General features: G+C 41.4%; 1 protein-coding gene across 11 annotated transcripts in view; it reads right to left on the bottom strand.

Moving 5' to 3' along the window:
* The window catches only part of SYNE1 (spectrin repeat containing nuclear envelope protein 1), a 471,391-nt gene that overhangs the window by 130,340 nt on the left and 318,543 nt on the right, over positions 1–22,508 (bottom strand). For 8 of the 11 annotated variants that reach the window (XM_065931098.1, XM_065931094.1, XM_065931096.1 and 5 more), the window contains 6 exons: positions 18,585–18,776; positions 11,759–11,893; positions 10,710–10,819; positions 4,798–4,954; positions 837–968; positions 503–658 (listed from right to left, as the gene is read on the bottom strand). In XM_065931098.1, the coding sequence (XP_065787170.1) occupies positions 503–658; positions 837–968; positions 4,798–4,954; positions 10,710–10,819; positions 11,759–11,893; positions 18,585–18,776 (882 nt within the window). The remainder of the gene's footprint in view (positions 1–502; positions 659–836; positions 969–4,797; positions 4,955–10,709; positions 10,820–11,758; positions 11,894–18,584; positions 18,777–22,508) is intronic. The other 3 variants (XM_065931099.1, XM_065931095.1, XM_065931097.1) reach the window with 1 other exon arrangement.

Here is a 22,508-nt window from a genome sequence, read left to right as displayed (position 1 = left end):
ATATTTGGTGAAAACATGAGTTTTCTAAAGTGCTACTTAGAAATTCATAATTATTTTTAGTCTGTTTCTCAAATATATTTATATATATATTTCATATATTTCTATATCATAGATTCATGATATAGAACAAGGCTTCTACAGACTCTTCAGTGTTTTCCGCCTCCTACATACTCAAGAAAAAGCATAAAAATTCAAAGCCTATGAGGGAGGGGATGTGTGTATACTTATGATTGATTTGCATTGTTGTCAGGCAAAAACCAATAAAACACTGTAAAAAATTTTAATTATAAATCAAGAAACAAAAATACAAAAACTAAGTATCTTTCCAAGCTTGTTCTACTTAGGCAATTCTTTTCTGCTCTACGCTGCTTGGAAATACACATTTGTACCTTATTAGAACTGTTTTATGCTTGACCTTTTTTATACATAACATTAATTATCCAATGTCAGCATTTCAAGTGCTTTGTGATGTACCCTCACAGACACAAGCTGCCAAACTCACCTCCTGGTTGAAGATGCAAGTTTCCGTCTCTTCTGGTAAAAGGGCTGTGGCAACAAATAACCGTTCCTCTACATCATCCAGCCAGGTAGAGGTGGCCGAGACCCCATCATACAACTTCTGTTCCAAGTCAATGTTCTGCTTCTTCGTCCCTCCACCCTGAGAAACAGAAGGGAAGGACAGAGAAGTCATGACAGTGTTTTGAAGAGTCAAAGAAAGATACCAGGATGAGATGCTGGGGTATAGAGGCTCTGCCTCTCCGGTCTCAACAGCTCAGCTCAGGGGATGGGGCAACCTCACGGGGTCTCAGATCCACAGCCCAAGCACACAGCCCCACCTGGGATGAAACCTCCTCGAAGACCTGGTTCAATCCATCCAGCAAGGACGTCACTGCAGATTTATCCTGGGCCTTCCCGTCCCCTTTGTACAGTGGCACGCCAGACAGGAGCCGATTTGGCTTGCTGTAGAGCTGGAGGCAGACAGGAGAGCTTCTTTAGGACCAGACGTACCCTGTCCAGGGGTTCTCATTTAGACATGCACACTGAAACAGATGCTGGAACAACTGTTTATGGAAACCTCTGCTAGAGAAAGATGACCTATAACACACCATGTCCACTAAACATGCAACCAGATTCAGCAGTGGCAATGTTTCCTGTGATGGACCAAAAAAGTAAAGAAAACAGTGGGGAAAATGCCTGAATTCTCATTACAGCTTTCCTCTCAACTTATCTTGGGTTAACACTTGTTGTTTTAGTCGATTAGTTGTGTCCAACTCTTTTGCAAGCCCATGGACAGGAGCCTGCCTGACTCCGGGCAAGAAGACTGGAGTGGGTTGCCATTCTCTTCTCCAGGGGATCTTCTCCACCCAGGGATCAAACCCAGGTCTCTTGCATTGGCAGTAGGTTCTTTGGTGCTGAGCCACCTGGGAAGCCCTGATTTTAACACTACTCATGATAACTAGCAGAGAAGGCAATGGCACGCCACTCCAATACTCTTGCCTGGGAAATCCCATGGACGGAGGAGTCTGGTAGGCTGCAGTCCATGGGGTCATTAAGAGTCAGACATGACTGAGCGACTTCACTTTCCCTTTTCACTTTCATGCATTGGAGAAAGAAATGGCACCCCACTCCAGTGTTCTTGCCTGGAGAATCCCAGGGACAGAGGAGCCTGGTGGGCTGCCGTCTACAGGGTCGCACAGAGTCAGACACGACTGACGTGACTTAGCAGCCACAGCAGCAGTAGCATGATAACTAGGGGCTTTTCAGGTGGCACTAGTGGTTAAAAAAACCCATTTGCCAGTACAGGCAGACATAAGAGACTGGGCTCAATCCCTGTGTCAGGAAGATCCCCTGGAGAAGGGCATGGCAACCCACTCCAGTATTCTTGTCTGGAGAATTCCATGGACAGAGAAGCCTGGTGGGCTACAGTCCATAGGGTCGCAAACAGTCAGACACAACTGAAGCGACTCAGCACGCACGCACGCGTGATACAAGAATCCACCGGGAAATACCATAATTAGATTGACCCCTTGGCTCTCATGATTCCTTTACTTCCCCCCTAAACTCTAGGTGGCTTCCCTGATGGCTCAGACGATCCCTGGGTTGGTAAGATCCCCTAGAGAAGGGAATGACTACCCATCCCAGTATCTTTGCCAGGATAATCCCATGGACAGAGGAGCATGGTGGGCTACAGTCCCTGGGGTCAGAAAGAGCTGGACATGAGTGAAGCAAAAGAGCATAATGTCTCCCCAGTAAGGACCGTGCTACGTCCTAGCACTCAAACTCTTAAATGATGTTTCCAATCAAACTCAGCGCCCTATAGTTTTTTAGATCATCTCGTCCTCATCTTACTTTTCAGCTTGATTACTCATTATCCTCTAAACACATCAGCTTCATTCCCCGCTGTGGCTGGAATGCCCACCACCCAACATCTCTCTGTAATCCACTGTCTTAAATTCCACACCGACCCTACCTAGCTGCTTTCCACTTTTTAATAAATTTTGCTTCCTTTTTAATTCCTGCTTATGGGACCTCCCTGGCTGCTTAATTTTTCAGAAACGTAGAACACATCTTCTTAGTTGTGTTACAGGTACCTAGCAGCAGGAAGTCATATCTCATCCTGAGGCCAGGTGGGGTGTTCTGCACAGAGATGCTAAACGCAGTGAAGGTGAACAAAGAAACACTGCTCTGAGAGAGATGCCTTTCAACCTAGTCTACATGAGGCCAAAAAAAAAGTAAATAAATAAAAGTGCCTGCTTTTACAACTGAGAATGGTACTATATCCAATACCATTCAGTGTACAAACTGTCAGTAAGGTAATGTGAAAAAGGAGGAACTTTGGAGTTAAACACACCTGTGTCCCCATCCCAGATCTGTCCCTTCTTAGTCATGAGACCGTGAGGAATTTTCTAATCTCCCCAAGCTTTGGGTGCATGGGTGGTTCAGTGGTAGAATTCTTGCCTGCCATGCAGGAGGCCCAGTCTCACTTCCTGGCCCATGCATCCACAGGATCCCCATTTTCTTATTCTGGTAAAAAACCTGTCTCCCAATGCAGGAGACATGGGTTTGGTTCCCAGGTCCATAAGATCCCCTAGAGGAGGACACAGCAATCTACTCCAGTGTTCTTGCCTGGAAAAATCCCAAGTGCAGAGGAGCCTGGTGGGTTGCAGTCCATGGGGTCACAAAGAGTCAGATACGACTGAGTGACTACCACTTTCACTTAGAAAAATTAGAAAAGGCTGCAGTCCCTGATGCAGGACTGTAGATATTCCTCATAAACGAATGAAAGGGGAAATTCTACAGTATGCATTATGCTGTAGAATCCAGAACTGTATCAGAAACCAGAACTCATGCCATGAGTCTGAGCAATGTTTGATCACGGGTGTGAAGAAGCATTCTTCCACAGAGAGGTAGGAAGTCCATGCAAAAGGTACAGGGTCCGTGTGCCAGATGGAGGCTGTCTCCAGGACAACGGCCTCTGGACAGGGAGGGCTTTCTACTCCCCAGGACCAGGGCTGGTGACATTCCTGTGAAGGTGTTGGTCTCTCAGTCATGTCTGACTCCTTGTGACCCCATGGACTGTAGCCCATCAGATTCCTCTGTACATGGAATTCTCCAGGCAAGACATGCTTGTGGACGGTAGCAAAGAAGACTCCTGGACAGGGACTGAGAAGGTATGAAATGCCCAAAATGTTGTAAAAGGAAACAGAAACGAATGGCTCTGCAGGATTGATGCAGGGTCCCCAGTAGATGTGGGGGACACACTCTGACATTTAGACCACCCCCCTGCAGGTAACTAGGGCAAGGTGTACCTGTCCGAGTCCCTGCTTCATCACCTCCTGCCTTCCCCACTCTGGTGTCTGTAACTATTGATACCCTTTCTCTCCGCAGGTCAGTCTCTCCCAGGTCCTAAGCTAATCCTGGCCAGATCAGTGACAACAGCAGCTCCCCAGATCGTTCAGTAAAGGTCCTAGAATGTATTCTGATGATGGTACCACTGGGGAGTGGCCAGAGTAGAGCTGACCCAGGATCTAGGACAGGCTTCTATCTTCACCATCCTACTGTACCACCGCTGTGGTGAGCATCATGGCCTTCCTCTGTTAGATCTTTAAGGGGTGGATTCCTCTCACTCTCTGTTGTTCTCTGGCTTCTGCTTAGGGTGAACTAATAGCTGTTATCTATATGGAACCTTCTGTTGCTATACTTAATTCCACTGAACTTGGCTTGCTTGGTGGAATGAAGTCCAACATCACACAAGGACCTGCCCATCTTAGGAACTGGCCTATAGAGGGGTCAGCAACCACTGTAACTGACTCTGAATTCCCCTTCCTTTAGCTCCACTGAGGTCCCAGTATGTTTCCCATTAAGATCTTCTGAAATGATTAAATACTGGAAGTAGCAATGGAAAATAATATATCATGATAATTTACTGACAGATACATAGCATTTCTTTTGGCCTGGATGTGTATATCCTTAATTTTCAAAGCTGTGGGAAACCAAAGTGGGGGCGGGATGGGAGGAGAGCATTTATATTTAATGGTTTTTGCTAATGAGTCATCAGATATTAATTTTCTCTGAGGAGAACAGTGTCTAGCAGTCACATAAATTTCCACATATAAATATATAATTATAAAGGGATATGTGAAACAGGCTTGTTAAGAGAGTGTAGGATGAGTCATTTGTTTTCTTATTTTGGAATTGATAATGAAATATGGATTGCTGCACAGTTATATTCGTTCCCATAGCATAAGCTGTAAATCTTCTACATTAGTTAATATGTAAAAGCAAAATGTTAAGTACCACTTGCTCTTGTTCCTGCTCCAGAACATTCTGAAGTAGTTTCTGCTTGGTGCTAAATTCCTGATGTAGGCTTTCCCATTTCATTCTCATCTGGTCTTCAGCAGGTGATTTCTCCCCTTCCATCCCCAACTCCTGGGATAACACATCAGGTTTTTCGCTATTAGAAGAATAAATAATCTAAGTTTACAATGTGCATAAAAAGGCAATAAGTTCTAGGTAATTTATTACGTGCACTAGATCTGGCCTCTACAATTGGAATCAGATTATCTCAGTCATTGGCTTACACTTTAAAAATATAAATTAAAATAGAAAACTTGAGACAAACAGTAAAACAAGTATTTTCTTACTGATCTTAAAATTGAACCATGAGGACAATAAATATTTTTTAAAAAAACCCTGAAAATAGCTCAGCATTAAAGATAAAAATAATTGTAACTTTTAGAATCAGAAAGCATATGATCAGAGTGGTAGCCTTTGGCAAAGAGTCCACAAATTAAAAAACCCTAACAATATTGCCTAGTCTATTGAGAGTTTTTACCCTGAGTCTAAAGAAAATACTACAGACCAAGTTTCAGAACATGGAAGAGGAGTACAGAAGGTGGAAGGAAGGCACAGTATCATCCTTAAAGAGGCAGCAGTGTGACCTCTGAGATGACTCTGGCTTTGGAGGTGAGACAGATCAGGATTCCATTACAGAACATTATATCTGTGACTTTGAGCAATTTGCCTCATTTCTCAGAGCCTCAACTTTCTCGTCTTTAAAATGAAGACTGTACTTACTGTGCAGAAGTATTTGGAGTATTTCTCCAAGTAATTTGGGGAAGAGACGAATAACACCTCTGACCCTATCTGATAAAAACACAGCCACTAAATCAGTGGGGCCTAACACTGATGGTAACGGCAATGATAAGAACCTGGGAGACTCTAGCTCCAATAGGTCCTAGTTTGTATTCAGGGGTTTTGAAGTCCTAACTAGAACCATGTCATCCAAAAGCCATGCTATGCTAGAGAGCAATTGTTATTTTGATGGAAACTTTTGATCAAGTGAAGGAAAAAAAATAAAAACTTTAATGGCAGAATATTATAACACTACCCCAAAGCCAATGCATTTCAGAATAAGTATTGAATACAATGCTTTCTTCAAGTAAGTTTGTTGAAGAAAGCCTTAAAAAAATGATCTATTAGGCTCTGATGCAAGAGTTCTATTTCTAGGACATATCTTAGAGAATCTTTTTCACCTGGACACCTAAAGACATGAGAGAAAGTTAAGTTCAACAGTACTAGTGAGGACTTCCCTGGCAGTCCAGTGTTTAAGACTCTGTGCTTTCTCTACAGGTGGTGCAGGCTCCATCCCCGGGGGGAACTAAGGTTCAACATGTCACAGGGCATGATCAAAAATTAAAATAAAAAAATGCTAGGAAAAGCCAAAAAAAAAAAAAAAATGGCAACAGTATAAAGGCCCATCAAGAAGAAAAGTTGTTATTATCACAAGATAAAATACTCTCAAGCAGTTAAAATGAAAAAACTAGATCTATATGTATCAACATGCATTGATCTAAAAAAGTGATACTACGTTAAAAAATGATAAGTTAAATGATGCTGAAGCTGAAACTCCAATACTTTGGCCACCTCATGCGAAGAGTTGACTCATTGGAAAAGACCCTGATCCTGGGAGGGATTGGGGGCAGAAGGAGAAGGGGACAACAGAGGATGAGATGGCTGGATGGCATCACCAACTCGATGGACATGAGTTTGAGTAAACTCCGGGAGTTGGTGATGGACAGGGAGGCCTGGCGTGCTGCGATTCATGGGGTCGCAAAGAGTCGGACACGACTGAGCGACTGAACTGAAGTTAAAAAATAAAACTGATACTTCTAATTTTGTTGGTTATGTTAGTCTCTGGATTTTCTGCTTTTTAAAAATCTTTTAAAATAAAAAAACGCTTTAAAATTCTCCTGGAAATTAGAGCTTCCCTGGTGGCTCGGTGGTAAAGGATCTGCCTGCCAATGCAGGAGACGGGGGTTCAATCCCTGGTCTGGGAAGATCCAACATGCCACGCGCTAACTCAGCCCATGGACCAAATAAGCCCAAGAGCCACAACTATGGCCCCAGTGCTCTCGAGCCCAGGAACCACAAGAGAAGCCACTGCAGTGAGAAGCCTGTGCTCAGACACTAGACGGCAGCCCCCACTCGCTGCAGCTGGAGAAAAGCCAGAGACCCATCACAGCCAAACACAAAGAAGTAAATAAAAATTATTTTCAAAAATTCTTCTGAAATTATATTTATCATGTTCTTTTGAGATGGTGGACTATCATAACACTTTTAACTCATTCATGTTTATATAACAATTTAGTATATGAAACCAGAGGATATTTAATGCCTCTACAGTCTTATATTTAATCATTGACACACAAAATGCCACCAGCAGATCAGTTTTAATTTAGAATACAGCTTTTCTTTTCCCATAGAAAATATTCTTCCTTCCCTTTGATATTTATATTGATTAATTTCCAGTTGAATTTCCTTAGTAATCTTGGAAGGACCCCTTCAATTCTCCAGTACATCACAAAGCACTTCTTTATTCAATGGATCTGTAACCATGAAGCAAGTCACATCCCTCCCAAATGGACTTTTCCATAAACCAACTCACAGGTGACAGTCTTAGAAAATCAGCTAAAACATTGAAGGCTGAATATATACTTTTTTCCCACAAACATCATTCTGTTTTTTGGAAAATATATACATGTTTTTCTTTCAGCTTCTGGACATTGTTCATGTTTGTTTGTTTGCTTGGTATATTTACCCAAGGCTTGAAAGGCATAACTGAACTGTAATCAACCAGATTTAAAGATTTTTCTAAAGAATTTGCATAAAAATTAAAGAATTTATAGGCAGTCTTTAGACTAAATCCTACACAGAAAGCCAGTACTGAACCGCAGATTTCTCTTTAAAATAGTCTTAGATTTGAAAGAGCAATTTATAGTTGTTTGTCTTTCATCTGGGCCCTTTCCAAAGCTAAAGGCCAAGGGAAGAAAAAAAAATATGGCAAGAAAGCTGCAGAAGGTCCTTACAGCTGCTTTTCATAACTCTACGCATGATGAGGAAGCAATGTGTGGACGGGTTCTTTGTAAAAATAGAGTTTGGCAAAAATATTCAGAAAACCATGAGGGATGAGTAAACATCTTAGAAGAACCAGAAAGAGAAAATGCAAAGTGGCAGCAAGTCTCGACTTAGTCACCATGGGAGAGGCAGAACTCCTCACTGTAGATTTACACAGATAACATGTTATGGTCTTATTGGCATTTCTAAGCACGACCATAACAGAAGAATTTTAAAACTCCATTATATTTTAAAACAATTTTTACATTATTAGGGTTATTTTTATGGAGTTTCTGATTACAGATGTTATAATCTTATTCTGGAGAAGGCAATGGCACCCCACTCCAGTACTCTTGCCTGGAAAATCCCATGGATGGAGGAGTCTGGTGGGCTGCAGTCCATGGGGTCTCAAAGAGTCCGACACGACTGAGCAACTTCACTTTCACTTTTCACTTTCATGCATTGGAGAAGGAAATGGCAACCCACTCCAGTGTTCTTGCCTGGAGAATCCCAGGGATGGCAGAGCCTGGTGGGCTGCCGTCTATGGAGTCGCACAGAGTCGGACATGACTGAAGCGACTTAGCAGCAGCAGCATAATCTTATTCATCTCTATTCTTTTAAATTAATTACCTATTAGCTGTTATCATATTCTTTATTCCTTTTTCCCCCTTGAATATCTTCCTATTTCCTAGATGTATATGCATATATAGTCACATATGTCAGCAACATTATGTCAGCATTAATTAAATTTAAAAAAAAAAGGAAAGGAAAGAAAACTCTCCAAGCCGACTTTACTAAAGTTACTTTTGATCATCTACATCTAGTCTGGGTCTTACTCATACATATACTTTATACTCAATTTTATATCACATTTTTTACTTGATATCACAGACTGTTATTGATATTGTTACAAAATTTGTGTTAAGATTATATAGGCAAAAATATTTTCTTAGGCTTTCTTTTTTCTTTTTTTACTAATAAGTATTTCTGTCTTTTTATATGGTATTATAAACAGTATTTCCAAAATCATCTTTATAATATGCATTTCCTCCAAACAAATGCTCAGAACTGAGAACACTGGAGTCCATGGGATTAAAGCTATTTGAAACATGTTGGTTGTCAAAGGATGCTACTACTGAATTTCAACCTTGAATATTGCATGAACAGAACACAGAGGTTTTGCTGAAAGTTTTTTTTAATGTTTTAGATTTTAAAGAGTTCTCCTATGTATCTTTTCGATTGACATTCACAGTGTTCACAACCCTTCTGTGATGATGGCTGTCAATTATTAGTCTCATTCTACAGGTGAGCAAACGAAGTCTCGGGGTTGAGTTCCTTTTCCAAGGTGACAGATGCAGAACCAGAATAAAACCCAGACCTGCCTCACGATACAGGGACACTTCCCCTCTGCTTCAGTGTCTTTGCCTTCCTACCTTTTAAACCAGACTCTTCAATTTGAAAATTCTCCACTTTCTTTAAATTTTCTCTCAACACTTTACTTTCCTGAGTGTAAGACTTTCAGTCTCTACTCCAAACCAGGACTCAAAGCTCAATGACTTTATATATAGAAATTGTAGAAATAGATTATCAAGAAAACTTCCCTGGTGGTCCAGTGGAAAGGACTCCAGGCTTTCACTGCAGTGAAAGTTTCAATCCCTGGTTGGGAAACTAACATCCCACAAGCCTCACAGTGCAGTCAAATTAAAAAAAAAAAGTCAAGATACTTACAAGACACATACACTTATTTTTCAGAATGATATTAGAAGAAGACAGATAAGCTCTTGTAAGGGAAATGTTTTTCCCGTTAGATAAAATCATTCAGTCATAAATATCATGTATCTAATTTTATAATGCATTTATTATTTGATTTTCAAAAATGTATTAAATAAGCATTGTCCCTGGACAGATATGCTAAGCATACTAGAAAGAGGAAAAGGAAGTTAGCCATTGTAATTAGTAGTTATACTTATGCCGCTCAACTAAACATTCAAAATACAAGTAGGTTTAATATCATAAAGTAAAAATGAAATAATTAAATTTTTGCAAAAGATATTCAAAATAAAAATTTAAGGGAGATGTTTACTTTTGTTTATTCATTTTTTAATTTTCGTCCACAGAGCATGTGAGATCTTAGTTCCCTGACCAGGGATCAAACCCAGGCCCTTGGAAGTGACAGCTCGGAGTTCTAACCACTGGACCATTTTTCAAATGTCAGGACAACAGCAATAAGAAGAGAACAATAGACTGTCATCAGAGAAATGTAAAGCAAAACCACAGTGAGGCATCACCTCACACCTGTCAGGAGAGCTGACATCAAAAAGATCATAAATAGCAAATGTTGGTGAGGATGTGGAGAAAAGAGAATCATGGACACTGTTGGTGGGAATGTAAATTAGTGTAGCGACTATGGGAAACAATATGGAGATTTCTCAAAAAGCTAAAAACAGAAATGCAATAGATTCAGCAATTCCACTCCTGGGTATATATTTGGAGAAAATAAATTCTAATTCAAAAATATACATGCACCCCAATGTTCAGATAAAGCAACCTATGTCCATCAAGAGATGAATAGTTAGAGAAGATGTGATATGTGTACACACACACACATGGAAAATTACTCAGCCATAAAAAAGAATGAAAAAATTTTCTATTTGCAGCAATACAGATAAGACTTGGAGAGTATTATGCTTAGTGAAATAAGTCAGACAGAGAAAGACAAATACTGTATGATATCACTTAAATGTGGAATCTAAAAATTAAAACAAAATGGTGAATTAAAAACAAAAATCCCCCAAAGAACAAAAGAAACATACCCAACACCACCAGAGGTCTCTGCAGCTGAGTGTTGCGTTAGAATTTCCTCTCCAAGGCTGGCTACTGACTGGAGGAGGCTCTTCTGCTCTGCCAATTCCTGCTCCAACTCCTGCTCAAGGAAAAGGAAAAATAAAAACATCTTTGTTACTTTATAATTATTGTCTCCAACCACAGTTTTATGTCTAGAAAATCCTGAAAACTTTGGTACAATAGTATGTTTTTAAGTTAGCACATTACATAAAAGGTGTGGCTTAGGTAACTGTTCAGAGGTGTCTCCAAGTCCTCTGTAGCTTTCTTTGGCTTTGATAAAATAATGTCTAAATAATCTTGGTGGGGGTTAGGAAATGAGAAAAGAAAATTTTGCTTGGCAATGGCGCCCCCAAGTGGTCCAAAATGCACTTTAACTTTTCAAGATGGATAACAAGATGCCTTGTTCAAGCTGAAAGTGACACGAGAGCAACAGCTCTCTTCAATTTCCCACTTGCTTGATAAACTGGATCACCAATTGGACTCAGTTTTACTTTTTCACTACTGGCGAAAAAGTCTCTACTCTTTGAGAAATATTTTAATATGCCCTATCCATAAACTGAAGGTATTAATGAGATGTCATTCTTTGAGTCATCAAAGCTCATTTGCTTCATAGGCAGTAATTTGTAATCCTGTTTTGTGATGGCATCTACTTGAGAGTTGAAAGCAAATTTCATAAGAATGTGCAACTTAGATATTTACCAATTCTCAGAGGCCTTCCTGAGGCTTTTATTATATAGAATAGACTCAAATTGGGGCAAGCTAGAAATAGAGGACAGATTATAATTCAGTTACACTATTTTAAAACTAAGCACAAGCTTTTCTTAGAGAACCGACTTTAAAATGACCAGGCTTCCCGGTGGTCAAAAGTAAATGGAAAGAGCCAGGTTCTGCTTCAGTCCAAAATAAAGATAAAGGGGCACTCTGTCTTCAGCACAGAAGGAACTTGTCTTTCTAAAACATTTCTCTCAAGGTGCATGCTTGGCTGATCTGCAGGCGAAAGAAGCAGGAAGTGCGTTACTTTTTGTTGCTGGAGGCTGCTCTGTCGCTGGTGGGTCCATGCGCTCCGAGCTTGAGCTAGCCATTCCTGAACCCCGGGGCTCTGAGTGGCAGCCAGGTCAGCATCGCTCTCCTCCTTCTCCTGAGCTGTCCCCTGCTTTTAACGAGGGAGAAATCAAGAGTCATACTACCCACAGGAAGACCTTAACCAAAACAGTGATGGCTCCTTTAGTGTGGTCTGAATAATAAAACCAAAGTGACTCCATTTGGACGTGAAACCACATTAAAAAAAAATTGTACCACAAAACCCATGGAATTTATTATGGCATTTGCAGGAAACAGAACAATAAATAGATGATTATACTCAGAAATATTAAGGGGGTCGCGGCTGGGTTTTTTAGCTGACTGATGTGGTCAGCAGACATTATTCTGGAATTTCTTCCACAAGAATATAACTCTAGGTCTTCCTCCCTTTCCCATCCCCACCAGGACTAGATTCCACTGCCATCTGTTGCCACTCTGGCTTCGACAGAGTGTGGCTAAATGAGAAAGTCAAAGTAATTACCTATTACCTGGGCAGGGGTTTATTATTCCTGCTAGACTATTCCGATGGAATTTAAGAGGCCCTAAAATACTGCATGGGATTCCCTGGTGGCTCAGTGGTAAAGAATCTGCCTGCCAATGCAAGAGAGGCAGGAGACGTGGGATCAATCCCTAGGTCAGGCAGATCCCCTAGAAAAGGAGATGGTGACCCACTCCAGTATTCTTGCCTGGACAATCTCATGGACGCAGAAGCCTGGTGGGGTACAGTCCATAAGTTGCAAAAGAGTCAGACAGGACTAAACAACAAACAGAATATTTTGTATTAGGATGGAATTAGTTCTGAATGAGCACCTTTCTACTAAAATGTATTTATATGCCAAAGGATAAATTACACTATGTTGGTAAGACGCTTCTCAGCACCCACTGTGTGTCAGGCACTGCTTAGGGCACTGGCGGGAATTGGAGGGGATTTATTTGGCTCAGAAGCCAGACAAAGGCCTGCTGGGATGACAGACAATAAATAGAGAAGACAAACTGGGATGGTGATAAGACTTGCAAAGAACGTGAAACTAGAGAATGGGCTGGCAAGTGAAGGGGGAGGGGTTCTTAGTCTGGGTAGCAAGGCGTCTTCAGAGGGGACAGCTGTGTTGTGTGTTGCGAGATGAGGGCGTCCCTGATGGCTCAGATGGTAAAGAATCTGCTTGCAGTGCAGGAGACCTGGGTTCGATGCTTGGGTTGGGAAATCCCCTGGAGCAGGGCATGGCAACCCACTCCAGTGCTCTTCCCTGGAGAATTCCAAGGATAGAGGAGTCTGGTGGGCTACAGTCCATAGGGGTCGTAAAGAGTCAGGCATGACTGAGCAATTAACACTGATACTGCCTGCCTAAATGATGGGGTGGGGGCCTCGAGGCCTGTGGAACCACTGGGGCAAAGGCCAGAGGGGAAAGCAACTTGGTGTCTCAGAGATCGCAGAGGAGGGGCAAGTACGACTAAGCCTGCGGAGGGCCAGGGGCGGGCACATAGGAAGGGAACATTCTTTGGGGTGTTTCCATGGAGGAGCCATCCTAGTGAACTGCTGCCCGCCTGGCCTCTGTTCTCTGCCTAACCTGACCTCAGCGTGGGGTCCAGCCACAATAGCTCACCCTGCCTGACTGCCCACAGGACCCTTCCCTTCCTTTTCTTTCCAGAATTTTACACCAACTCTTACAGGGAAATAGATGGGGTCTGTTTCCCTCTGTCTTACTTATTAGAATCTCATGGTTAAACTAAAACGTTTGCGATCATTTGATACCAGCACTTGAGATGCGGTGAAGGCAACAGCGAAATCTACAGGTAGCGTCCGTGTTTATACATCATCCTTTCCCGGATTCTGAACCACCTCAGTTCACAGGTGCCTTCTTTCCTTGAAGATGATCCAACTCGCCAGTAAAAGCATGTGCTTGAGATAGAACAGTGGTAGCGCCGTTGGTCTAAAACATGCTACCTGCATTTTGCAGGATCTCCAGAACAGATGACTAGAGTTCAATAGGTTCCCCACCTGCCCAGGAGCGCCTCTTTCAGGCAGGCAGTGATTTTCCTGAAGGTGGGAGGTTTGGGGTGGTCGTGCATTCCTCCAGGACCGAAGCCCACACTTTTCCGCATGAAGCAGAGTTTTCCCATCTGAGGATGTTCCACTGACCCAGAATAAGCTCTAAGATATCCTGGCTTTTCCAGGCAAGGATGAAACAGAAAGTCAAAAGGGATCTGTAGAGGATGACCCCAAAGAAGTCAGTGGGACAAGTTGAAAGCTGTCCCTAGGCAGAGACCCAGTGACAAACAGTGGCCACAGCCGTGACCTGCTGACTCTCTCTGGTGAATTCCCGCCACTTCCTCTCTGCCCTTCTTCAGAAAAGGTTTGCTTTCACAGCCCAGCCTGGAGACTCCTGGAAACTACTCCGGACTCCATTTCACCCATCTCTGCAGGTTAACTACAGTTGACTGAGAGCTCTGATTTCAAATTCCTCACACCAGTGAAAGAGACCAGTTGTACTTGGGAAAATAACAATTGAAATGCCAGGTCTACAGGGCGGTTTAACCACATTTACATGCACAGACACATACTTAGATTCTAAAACAAAATCTAAGCAAGGGACTCCTATTTGACTAATTGAATCCACGGATTTAGAAAAAAGGAAATTTATCAACATCAAAAGCACATGACTAGTATGTATTTTCTCTGTGGTTAGGTTTGGTTTCTCAGTTAATAAATTTTTCTCTGGCTGATTTCACTGTTTTGAAACATAACCTTTGGACCACAGGAAGCAAAAAATGAATAAGGAACAGTTCAAACTTCATTCCCTTTCCCCTGAGATACAAAGGTACTGACCTAAGGCATAAAATTAACATTAATTACACTCTCTGAGGTCTGATAACAGTTTTCTGACCTATCTAGGGAATAGGAAATAAGGTGGCTTTTATTCTCCAACAGGCTCCTGCTTGGGTGGGGCTATGTAAGCTGTTTATTTTGGAAATACTAGAAGAGTAACCATTTTTGCCAGGAACATTCCTTGGAAGACTAGTGAGGATTGGAGAATGCTAAACATTAAATAAAACACTTCTTTAGAAAGCATTTTGTTATTTATATAGGATGAACTCTCTGCTCCTTGGATGAATGATAATGTGTGAAAATGACAAACTTATTACAAAGAAAGATATCACGTAATTCAAGAGGTATTAGTCATAGAGAAGGACGACAGAGATTGAGACGGTTGGATGGCATCACCGGCTTGACGGACGTGAGTTTGAGCAAGCTCTGGGAGTTGGTGATGGACAGGGAAGCCTGACGTGCTGCAGTCCATGGGGTCGCAAAGAGTTGGACTGAGCAACTGAACTGATAGAGAAGTAAACAATTTTGGGGCGGGTGGAGGGGATTCACTGGAGTGGATTATTCACCGATAGGCAGCATTCATATGTGTGTGCATGCTCAGTCACTCCGGCATATCTGACTCTTTGTGACCCCACGGACTGTAGCCTGCCAGGCTCCTCTCCCCGTGGGATTTTCCAAGCAAGGAAAGTGGGTAGCCACTTCCTACTGCAAGGGGTCTTCTCAACCCAGGGATCAAACCTGCAACTCTTGGGTCTCCAGCATTGGCAGGTGGATTCTGCCACTGAGCCACCAGGGAAGCCTTCCTCATTCCGGGTTTACCTGGTATCCTTTTGGCACATTTCAAAAACATACAGTTAGTATTTTAATTGAGAATAACTTACATTTATGTTTTAACAGAGGAAAATTTGAAATCGCCTGTCTAAAAAATAAAATCTCTATATTTCCACTTGTTTTGGTATCACTCAGGTTTTAAAGTGTTGAGATTTCATATATTTTATATTTTGTTCATGTTTTAGATGGAAATGTATGGCATATTATTTCTTCTCTAACTTTTAATTTATATATAGGAAAGTTATGGATTCTATTTTAATTTTTTAATAATTTTTTTTTTTTTTTTACTAAATTCTTCCATTGCTTTTAATAGTTTTCTGTTGACTAGGTTTGATGTTCCAGATCATATAATCACATACTTAGCAAAGAACTGAAAACACATAGTTTAGTCAGAAAAAAATCATTACACTGAGAAAGTAGAAGCAATGGCAGTGAATGTGCATTAAGCTCCCACTATGGTATTTGTCCCGTGTCCCCTGCCAGCATCTCTACTCAAGTACAGTTTTTCCCCTCCCTCCTGACACTGGTTCCAAGACCATTCCCCTGCCCCTTGGAGCTGATTTTCTCCCTTCCACAGAAAAAGGCTTGTGCTGCAGTCTCACTTCTTTTTCATCAATTTTTCCTCTACTGAGTTGTTTCCGTCTCCCTGTAAACATGTCATTATTCTTCCGATCTTAAAATGGAATGAATTTCTTCTAACCTGCTTCTTAGAGCTTATTCCATTCCTTTGCTCCCATGACAGTGAAACTCCTGTTTCCTGCCCTCTTCCTCTCTATCTCCATTCTCGCTTCCATCTTAGAGTGATTTCTGCCTTCACTATTTCACTGAAATAGTTGTAGTTGAGGTCATAGAAGACCTGCATGTTGCCAGATCCAGCGGTCAGTTCTCAGTTCTCATCTTACCTCACTTGCCCTCACGCGTGTCCTAGAAACCCAAATCTTGGTCTTCCCACCTCACTGGTGTTTCCTTTTTACTCTTTTTTTTCGGGGTTCCTCTGCATCTTCCTAACTTTTCACACTGGAGTGGCCAAGGGCTTGGTCTTCTTTATCTCTCTTCACTCCCTTGGTGATCTCACGGGGTCTCATGCCCTTAAAAACCATCTAGGGACTTCCCTTCAGTCCAGTGTTAAGACCCGGAGCTCCCAATGCAGGGGTGTGAGTTCAATCCCTGGTGGGGGCATTGACATGACTTATGGCACGAACAACAAAGACCGTCTAGACGCTGGCAGTTCAGTCTAGATCTGTCTGCTGAATCCCAACAGTTGCTTGACATTGGATAGGCATCTCAAACCGAGCCTGTCCAAAATGAAACCAGAGACCCAATTACTTCTCCTTCCCCAAGTTCTGTTCCTCGAGAGTTTTCACTTTCCTAATTATCCACAACCTGACAAGTTCTCATCACCTCTAACCTGCTAACTCGTCTCTCAGCTTCCATGCTGGTCCCCTACAGTTATAATCTGATCTTGTCACTCCTCTGCACCCAAATACTCCAGTGGTTTCTCATTTTCCCGAGTCAAAGCCAAAGTGCATACGATGCCTACAAGGTCCTCTGCATCCTGGGCCCTCCTTACCCTGGGCCTCTGCCCTCACTTCGCCTTCTCTGAGCCTGGAATTCTCTTCCTCCATGTCTACACGGCTCACTCCTTCAAACGTAAGCTGAGGGAGGCTTCATTGGTCACCCTATTTAAAATTGCAAATCCACCCAGTCCCAACTTTCCTTATTTATCTGCCTTATAGTATTTCACCAACAGCTCTTATCATCTTCTAACTTAGCATATAATAACACACCTTAATTTTATATTACTATCTATCTCCCCCAAACATAATCTCTTGAAGATGGAATACATAGATATATACATATACAGATAGATTTTTGCCCTTGCTCCTTCACTCTATCATATAGAATAGTGACTGGCACATCGTGGCTTTGCAATAAACATTTGCTTAATATTTGTGTAAGATAATAATTCTAACATGTAGAGATGAAAAACAAACAAAATCAAAATATTAGACAATACTAGAAATCTGAGTGAATGTGTTATGAGTTTCTTATGTTGATCTGGAACAAGAATAAAATAATAACTTAGAATTTATTAGGTATGCATGGTAAAAAGTAGAGAAAAAAAAAAACAAAGGAAAGCATTCAATCACCTAGAAGCAAAAATTAAAATGGAGAAAGAAGAATAGAAAGAGCAGGACAAAATAGAAAAAAAAAGTAAGAATAAAATTTCAAACATATCAGTAATCACAATGAATTTAAACAGATTAACCCTGCTCTTTTAAAAGTCAGAGGTTTTCTGATTAGATATGTTTAAAAGCAACAAAATATACCAAAATGTTCTTTATAATAAACAAATCTAAAATATAAGGACTTAGAAAGGGTTAAATCAATGGAAAATTGAAAGATATACTAGGCAAATATTATCCAAAAAAAAGCTCTAGTCATCTAAAACAAAAATCACTATTGGGGAACGTGAAGGCCATTATGTGATAGTAAAAATGTTCAGTTCTCCTGGAATACATGACAAGTCTAAACTTGTGTGCATAAATGAAAGAGTCTATCTGAAAAGTAGAACACAGGAGAAATAAAGGGGAAATATAACACTGCCACAGGGTATCTTAATCTATGACCTATATTTACATATTTTCTTTTAAATGATACAGCTGCTAGCTTTTGGTAATTATTTTCATTTTATTTTCTTTTCCTATGCTGCAATTTCCAGGTCTCTGGATTCAAACAACTCTTACAAAGTCTATGTGGAAACCTATGCCAGGGAGTTCCCTGGTGGCCCAGTGGCTAAGACTCGGAGCTCCCAATTCAGGGGGCCTGGGTTCGATCCCTGATCAGGGAACTAGATCCCACATGCCCCAACTAAAGACCTTACATGTCCCAACGAAGACTGAAGATCCCGAGTGCTACAGTTTAAGACCCAGAGTGGCCAAATGAACAAATATTAAAAAAAAAATACAACCTACTCCAGAATATGTGTAAAGCAAGTACACACACAAGTATGTCCTGTCCCCCAGCCATCCCCTTCCTGTGTCCCGTGCTCAGAAGGGCAGACCAGCCTTATGCAAAGATGAGCCTCTCGGTAAGCGCCACGCCTCACCTGGATGTGGAGCTGCCGGTCCTGCAGCGCCCTCTGCAGCTCCAGGAGGCTCCCCTTGAGGGTTCTCAGCTTCACTGCCAGCTGCTCGGCCTCGTCCTTGGTGTGAGCCTTGCCCTCCAGCAGCAGGTTTTCATTATGCACCGAGAGCTCTGATAAGGCCACCACCTTCTGCTCAATCTCCACCAGCATATTCTAGAACAACAGAAATATGGTTGAAATTGACATGGCCTGGGCGCCTCTGCAAGGAGCGCATCTCACAGCGAAGCCCAACGCTTCATTAAGTCTTTAATCAAAACAACACGCCTCCAGGTTTGTTTTTTTTCTCCCTATTTTTCATACAAACTTCGAGTGGTATATAGGTTTTAACAACTCTTTGAGCCTCCTAATTTCTCTCTTATTTAAGATTAGATGGTATACCAAGAAACCATAGGGGAAGCACATTCTATACAGCCAACAGATAAGGAGAAAAGACCAGGCCTTAGCGTTACCCCATTATAACTGCTCTATTATTTTAGTGTTAGAGGTGGCTCCGTGGTAAAAGAATCCGCCTGCCAGTGCAGGAGACACAGGAGATCCAGGTTCAGTCCTGGGGTTGGGAAGTCCCCCGGGGAGGAGGACAGGGCAATCCACTCCAGCATTCTTGCCTGGAGAATCCCAGGGAGCGAAGAGCCTGAGGGCTACAGCCCAGGGGGTCGCAGAGTTGGACACGACTGAGTGTCTGAGCATGTATGCAATGTATGCACACACATTAGGCTTGTGGCTAATAATAGTAAAGACGTCACATGATCAACTCTTTGTGTCAATTTAAAAAGGACTCTTTTTTTTTTTCTCAAAGAAAAATGTTTTGAAAGGGAGTTTTCCCAGACGAGCGCTCTTTTCACTTGCTTTGTATTATTTCTGTCCTTTTTTTTTGGTCATGCCACCTGGCATGTGGGATCCTAAAGCCTCAACCAGGGATTGAAGGGTGGAAGCATCGGAAGGGTGGAATCTCAATCACTGGACCACCAGGGAAGTCCCCCTGTTTTTATCTTTTATATAACGCATTTTTAACTTCACATTTCTGGAAATTTTCCTAAGAATTTCACTTTCACTTTCTGTGGTAACTCTCTAGTGTTACAAGGTTTTTTTTTTTCTCTAAAACGGAGCTTAAATCTAGGAAAGAAGTGAAAACAGTCTCCCCACTTCCCAAGTAAGATTTAAAACAAAAACCAAAAACAGAACAACTAAAAAAATCAAGCAAAACAAATAACAACCATATTATTTTCTACAGAAACTGTTCTGTTTTTCTATACCTTAAGTCTGAACTCTTTGAAATGTACTTTCTAATTTATATTCAATTATATATTAATAAGAAAAGATTGTACAAAATCAGAATCACTACCATCAACTTGTAAGAACATAAGGGAGATCCCAAAACCTAGAACTAAACGGAAGAGTAAAACTTTTCCTGAAATGGGCCTTAAAGGATCATTTCTTGACGATTACTTTTGAGAAACCAATATTATTCTGTGCAGGACCACCTTTTCCATCAGGCATGGTTGTCATAGAGCTGAGGGCCCCTAACACTTCAAGGGGCCGAAGAAAATGTCTTTCACTTCTTTTAAAATCAGAGGAAAAAATGATTATGATAATAATTAATATGTAATGATATCACCCCAGGCTTCCCAGGTGGTACAAGTGGTAAAGAGCCCACCTACCAATCCAGGAGGCATAAGGGATGTGGGTTCGATCCCTGGGTCGGGAAGATCCCCAGGAGGAGGGCATGGCAACTCTCTCCAGTAATCTTGCCTGGAGAATCCCATGGACAGAAGAGCCTGGTGGGCTATATATAGTTCAGAGGTTCGCAAAGAGCGGGACACAACTGAGGCAATTTAGCATGCACCCATGATAAACTACCCTAGATTATATTAGTCTCTGTACCCAAAGCGGTTACAAAATACAAATACAACTTTTAGTATTGCTATAGAGGAAGAGAGGTTCATGGAAACAAAGTACCCTGGGCCCCAAAAGTCATAACAGGACTCTAATTCCATATAATAGCCACAGCTATGATTATACTACTGGCTCAAATCCCGGATTTATTTGCATGAGGAACTATTATGTATTTGTGTGATTCCACATGCTCTGAGTTTTGAAAAATATTGCCAAAGTACCACTTCAATACTTTGTAAGAGTCCTGAAATATATTATCTCAACTATGCATCTTATGTATAACTATAAAATAGAGACATCAAAAAGGAAGAGGTGGGAGTAACAACGAAACATAATTTTGAAATGCGAGTGCATGTGGTAATTTCAAGTGCTAGAAGGCAATGCTAAAAATACATGTCTCTTTTCAGAAAAGTAACTTTAGAAAAGATGATACAAGAAATAGAAAACACTTGCACACGGCTCTCTATTCTCTACCATCAAGGTAGAGATGCTTTGAAGACACGTAAATAAATTGTCCACAGACTTCCCTGGTGGTCCAGTGGCTAGGACTCTGCGCTCCCAATGCAGGGGGCCCAGATTTGATCTTTGATCCGGGAGCTAGATCCCACATGCTGCAACTAAGACAGCTTGGTCAAATAAATAAATAATAATAGTTTTAAAGTTTAAAATTATAAGTTGTGTAAAGAATTTAAAAACCTAAATTATAATTATTAATATTAAAAAATCTCAATCATAAGGGATGACCAGAATGATATACTATGCATTAAGAAAAAAGATGGCATTCATAATTAATGGCTGTGCATATTTCCTCCAGTCCCACATGTATGAAGTCACGTACACTGATATTTAACCTTGCAGACTAGACTGGGTTTTCTAGAGACTTGCTGGTTAAATGAAAGAGCTTTTAAAACAAACTTCACCCATGTGTAAAGTCTACTATGTTGATACTCTTTGAAGCCTATGACTGGCACATGGGAGTTCATCATCTATTCTCTATGCTTATACATGTGCTTGAATGTTTCCATAATAAGGAGGTAAGAAAATAATATTACAGTAAAAACCTTGATGTCATTACCCCTTAAATTAGTTTCTAAAGACCTCACGTTGAGGAAGGAAATTTTCTGCCCCAGAAGACAACCTTCCCATGTTGAGTCTGGCTGCCTATAATTACAGTTTTGACAAGTTTTCCAAATAATATTTCTGAATTAGAACCAAAATTGCAACAGGCCACCTATTCTCTTTTTTACCCATAGTCACTGATAGTAATTCTGTGCATTGGGTACTTCAATTCCTTATTAGCCACCAAAACAGATACTATAAAATTGACATGAGTTCAAGCAAGCTCTGAGAGATGGTGAAGGACAGGGAAGCCTGGCATGATGCAGTCCATGGGGTCGCAGAGTCAGACGTGACTGAGGGACTGAACAAGTCTTTTAAAAAATGTCCTTCAGGAAGCTGAAAATTTTCTAAAGAGTAGATACTCTTGGTTAAAATTTTCAAGAGACTAAGCCCACATCTGGACTTCATTTAACCTTTTATAAGATATTGTTTTTCTTCTAAATATGTAAAGTATATGGATTGTGAAAAATCACATATCCATACCACACTTTGTTACCATTATACTTTTCTGTAGTTAAAAAACATGTCTTGTGGGACCTTCCCTGGTGATCCAGCGGTTGAAAATTGGCCTTGCAATGCAGGGGACGTGGGTTTGATCCTTGGTTGAGTGTGTGTGCATGCATACTCAGTTGTGTCTGACTCTTTGCAACCTCATGGATTGTAGCCCGCCAGGCTCCTCTGTCCATGGGATTCTCCTGGCAAGAATACTGGAGTGGGTTGCCATTCCCTTCTCCAGGGGATCTTCCCAACCTAGGGATCGACCCTATATCTCCTGCAGCTCCTGCATTGGCAGGCAGACTCTTTACCACTGAGCTACTTGGGAAGGCCCCTGAGATCCCTGGTCAGGGAACTAAAATCTCACGTGCTAAGGAG

This window comes from Muntiacus reevesi, chromosome 3 (assembly GCF_963930625.1).
Source record: "Muntiacus reevesi chromosome 3, mMunRee1.1, whole genome shotgun sequence".
Taxonomy (NCBI): Eukaryota; Metazoa; Chordata; class Mammalia; order Artiodactyla; family Cervidae; genus Muntiacus; species Muntiacus reevesi.
This window is presented reverse-complemented; position numbering and strand designations above follow the sequence as displayed.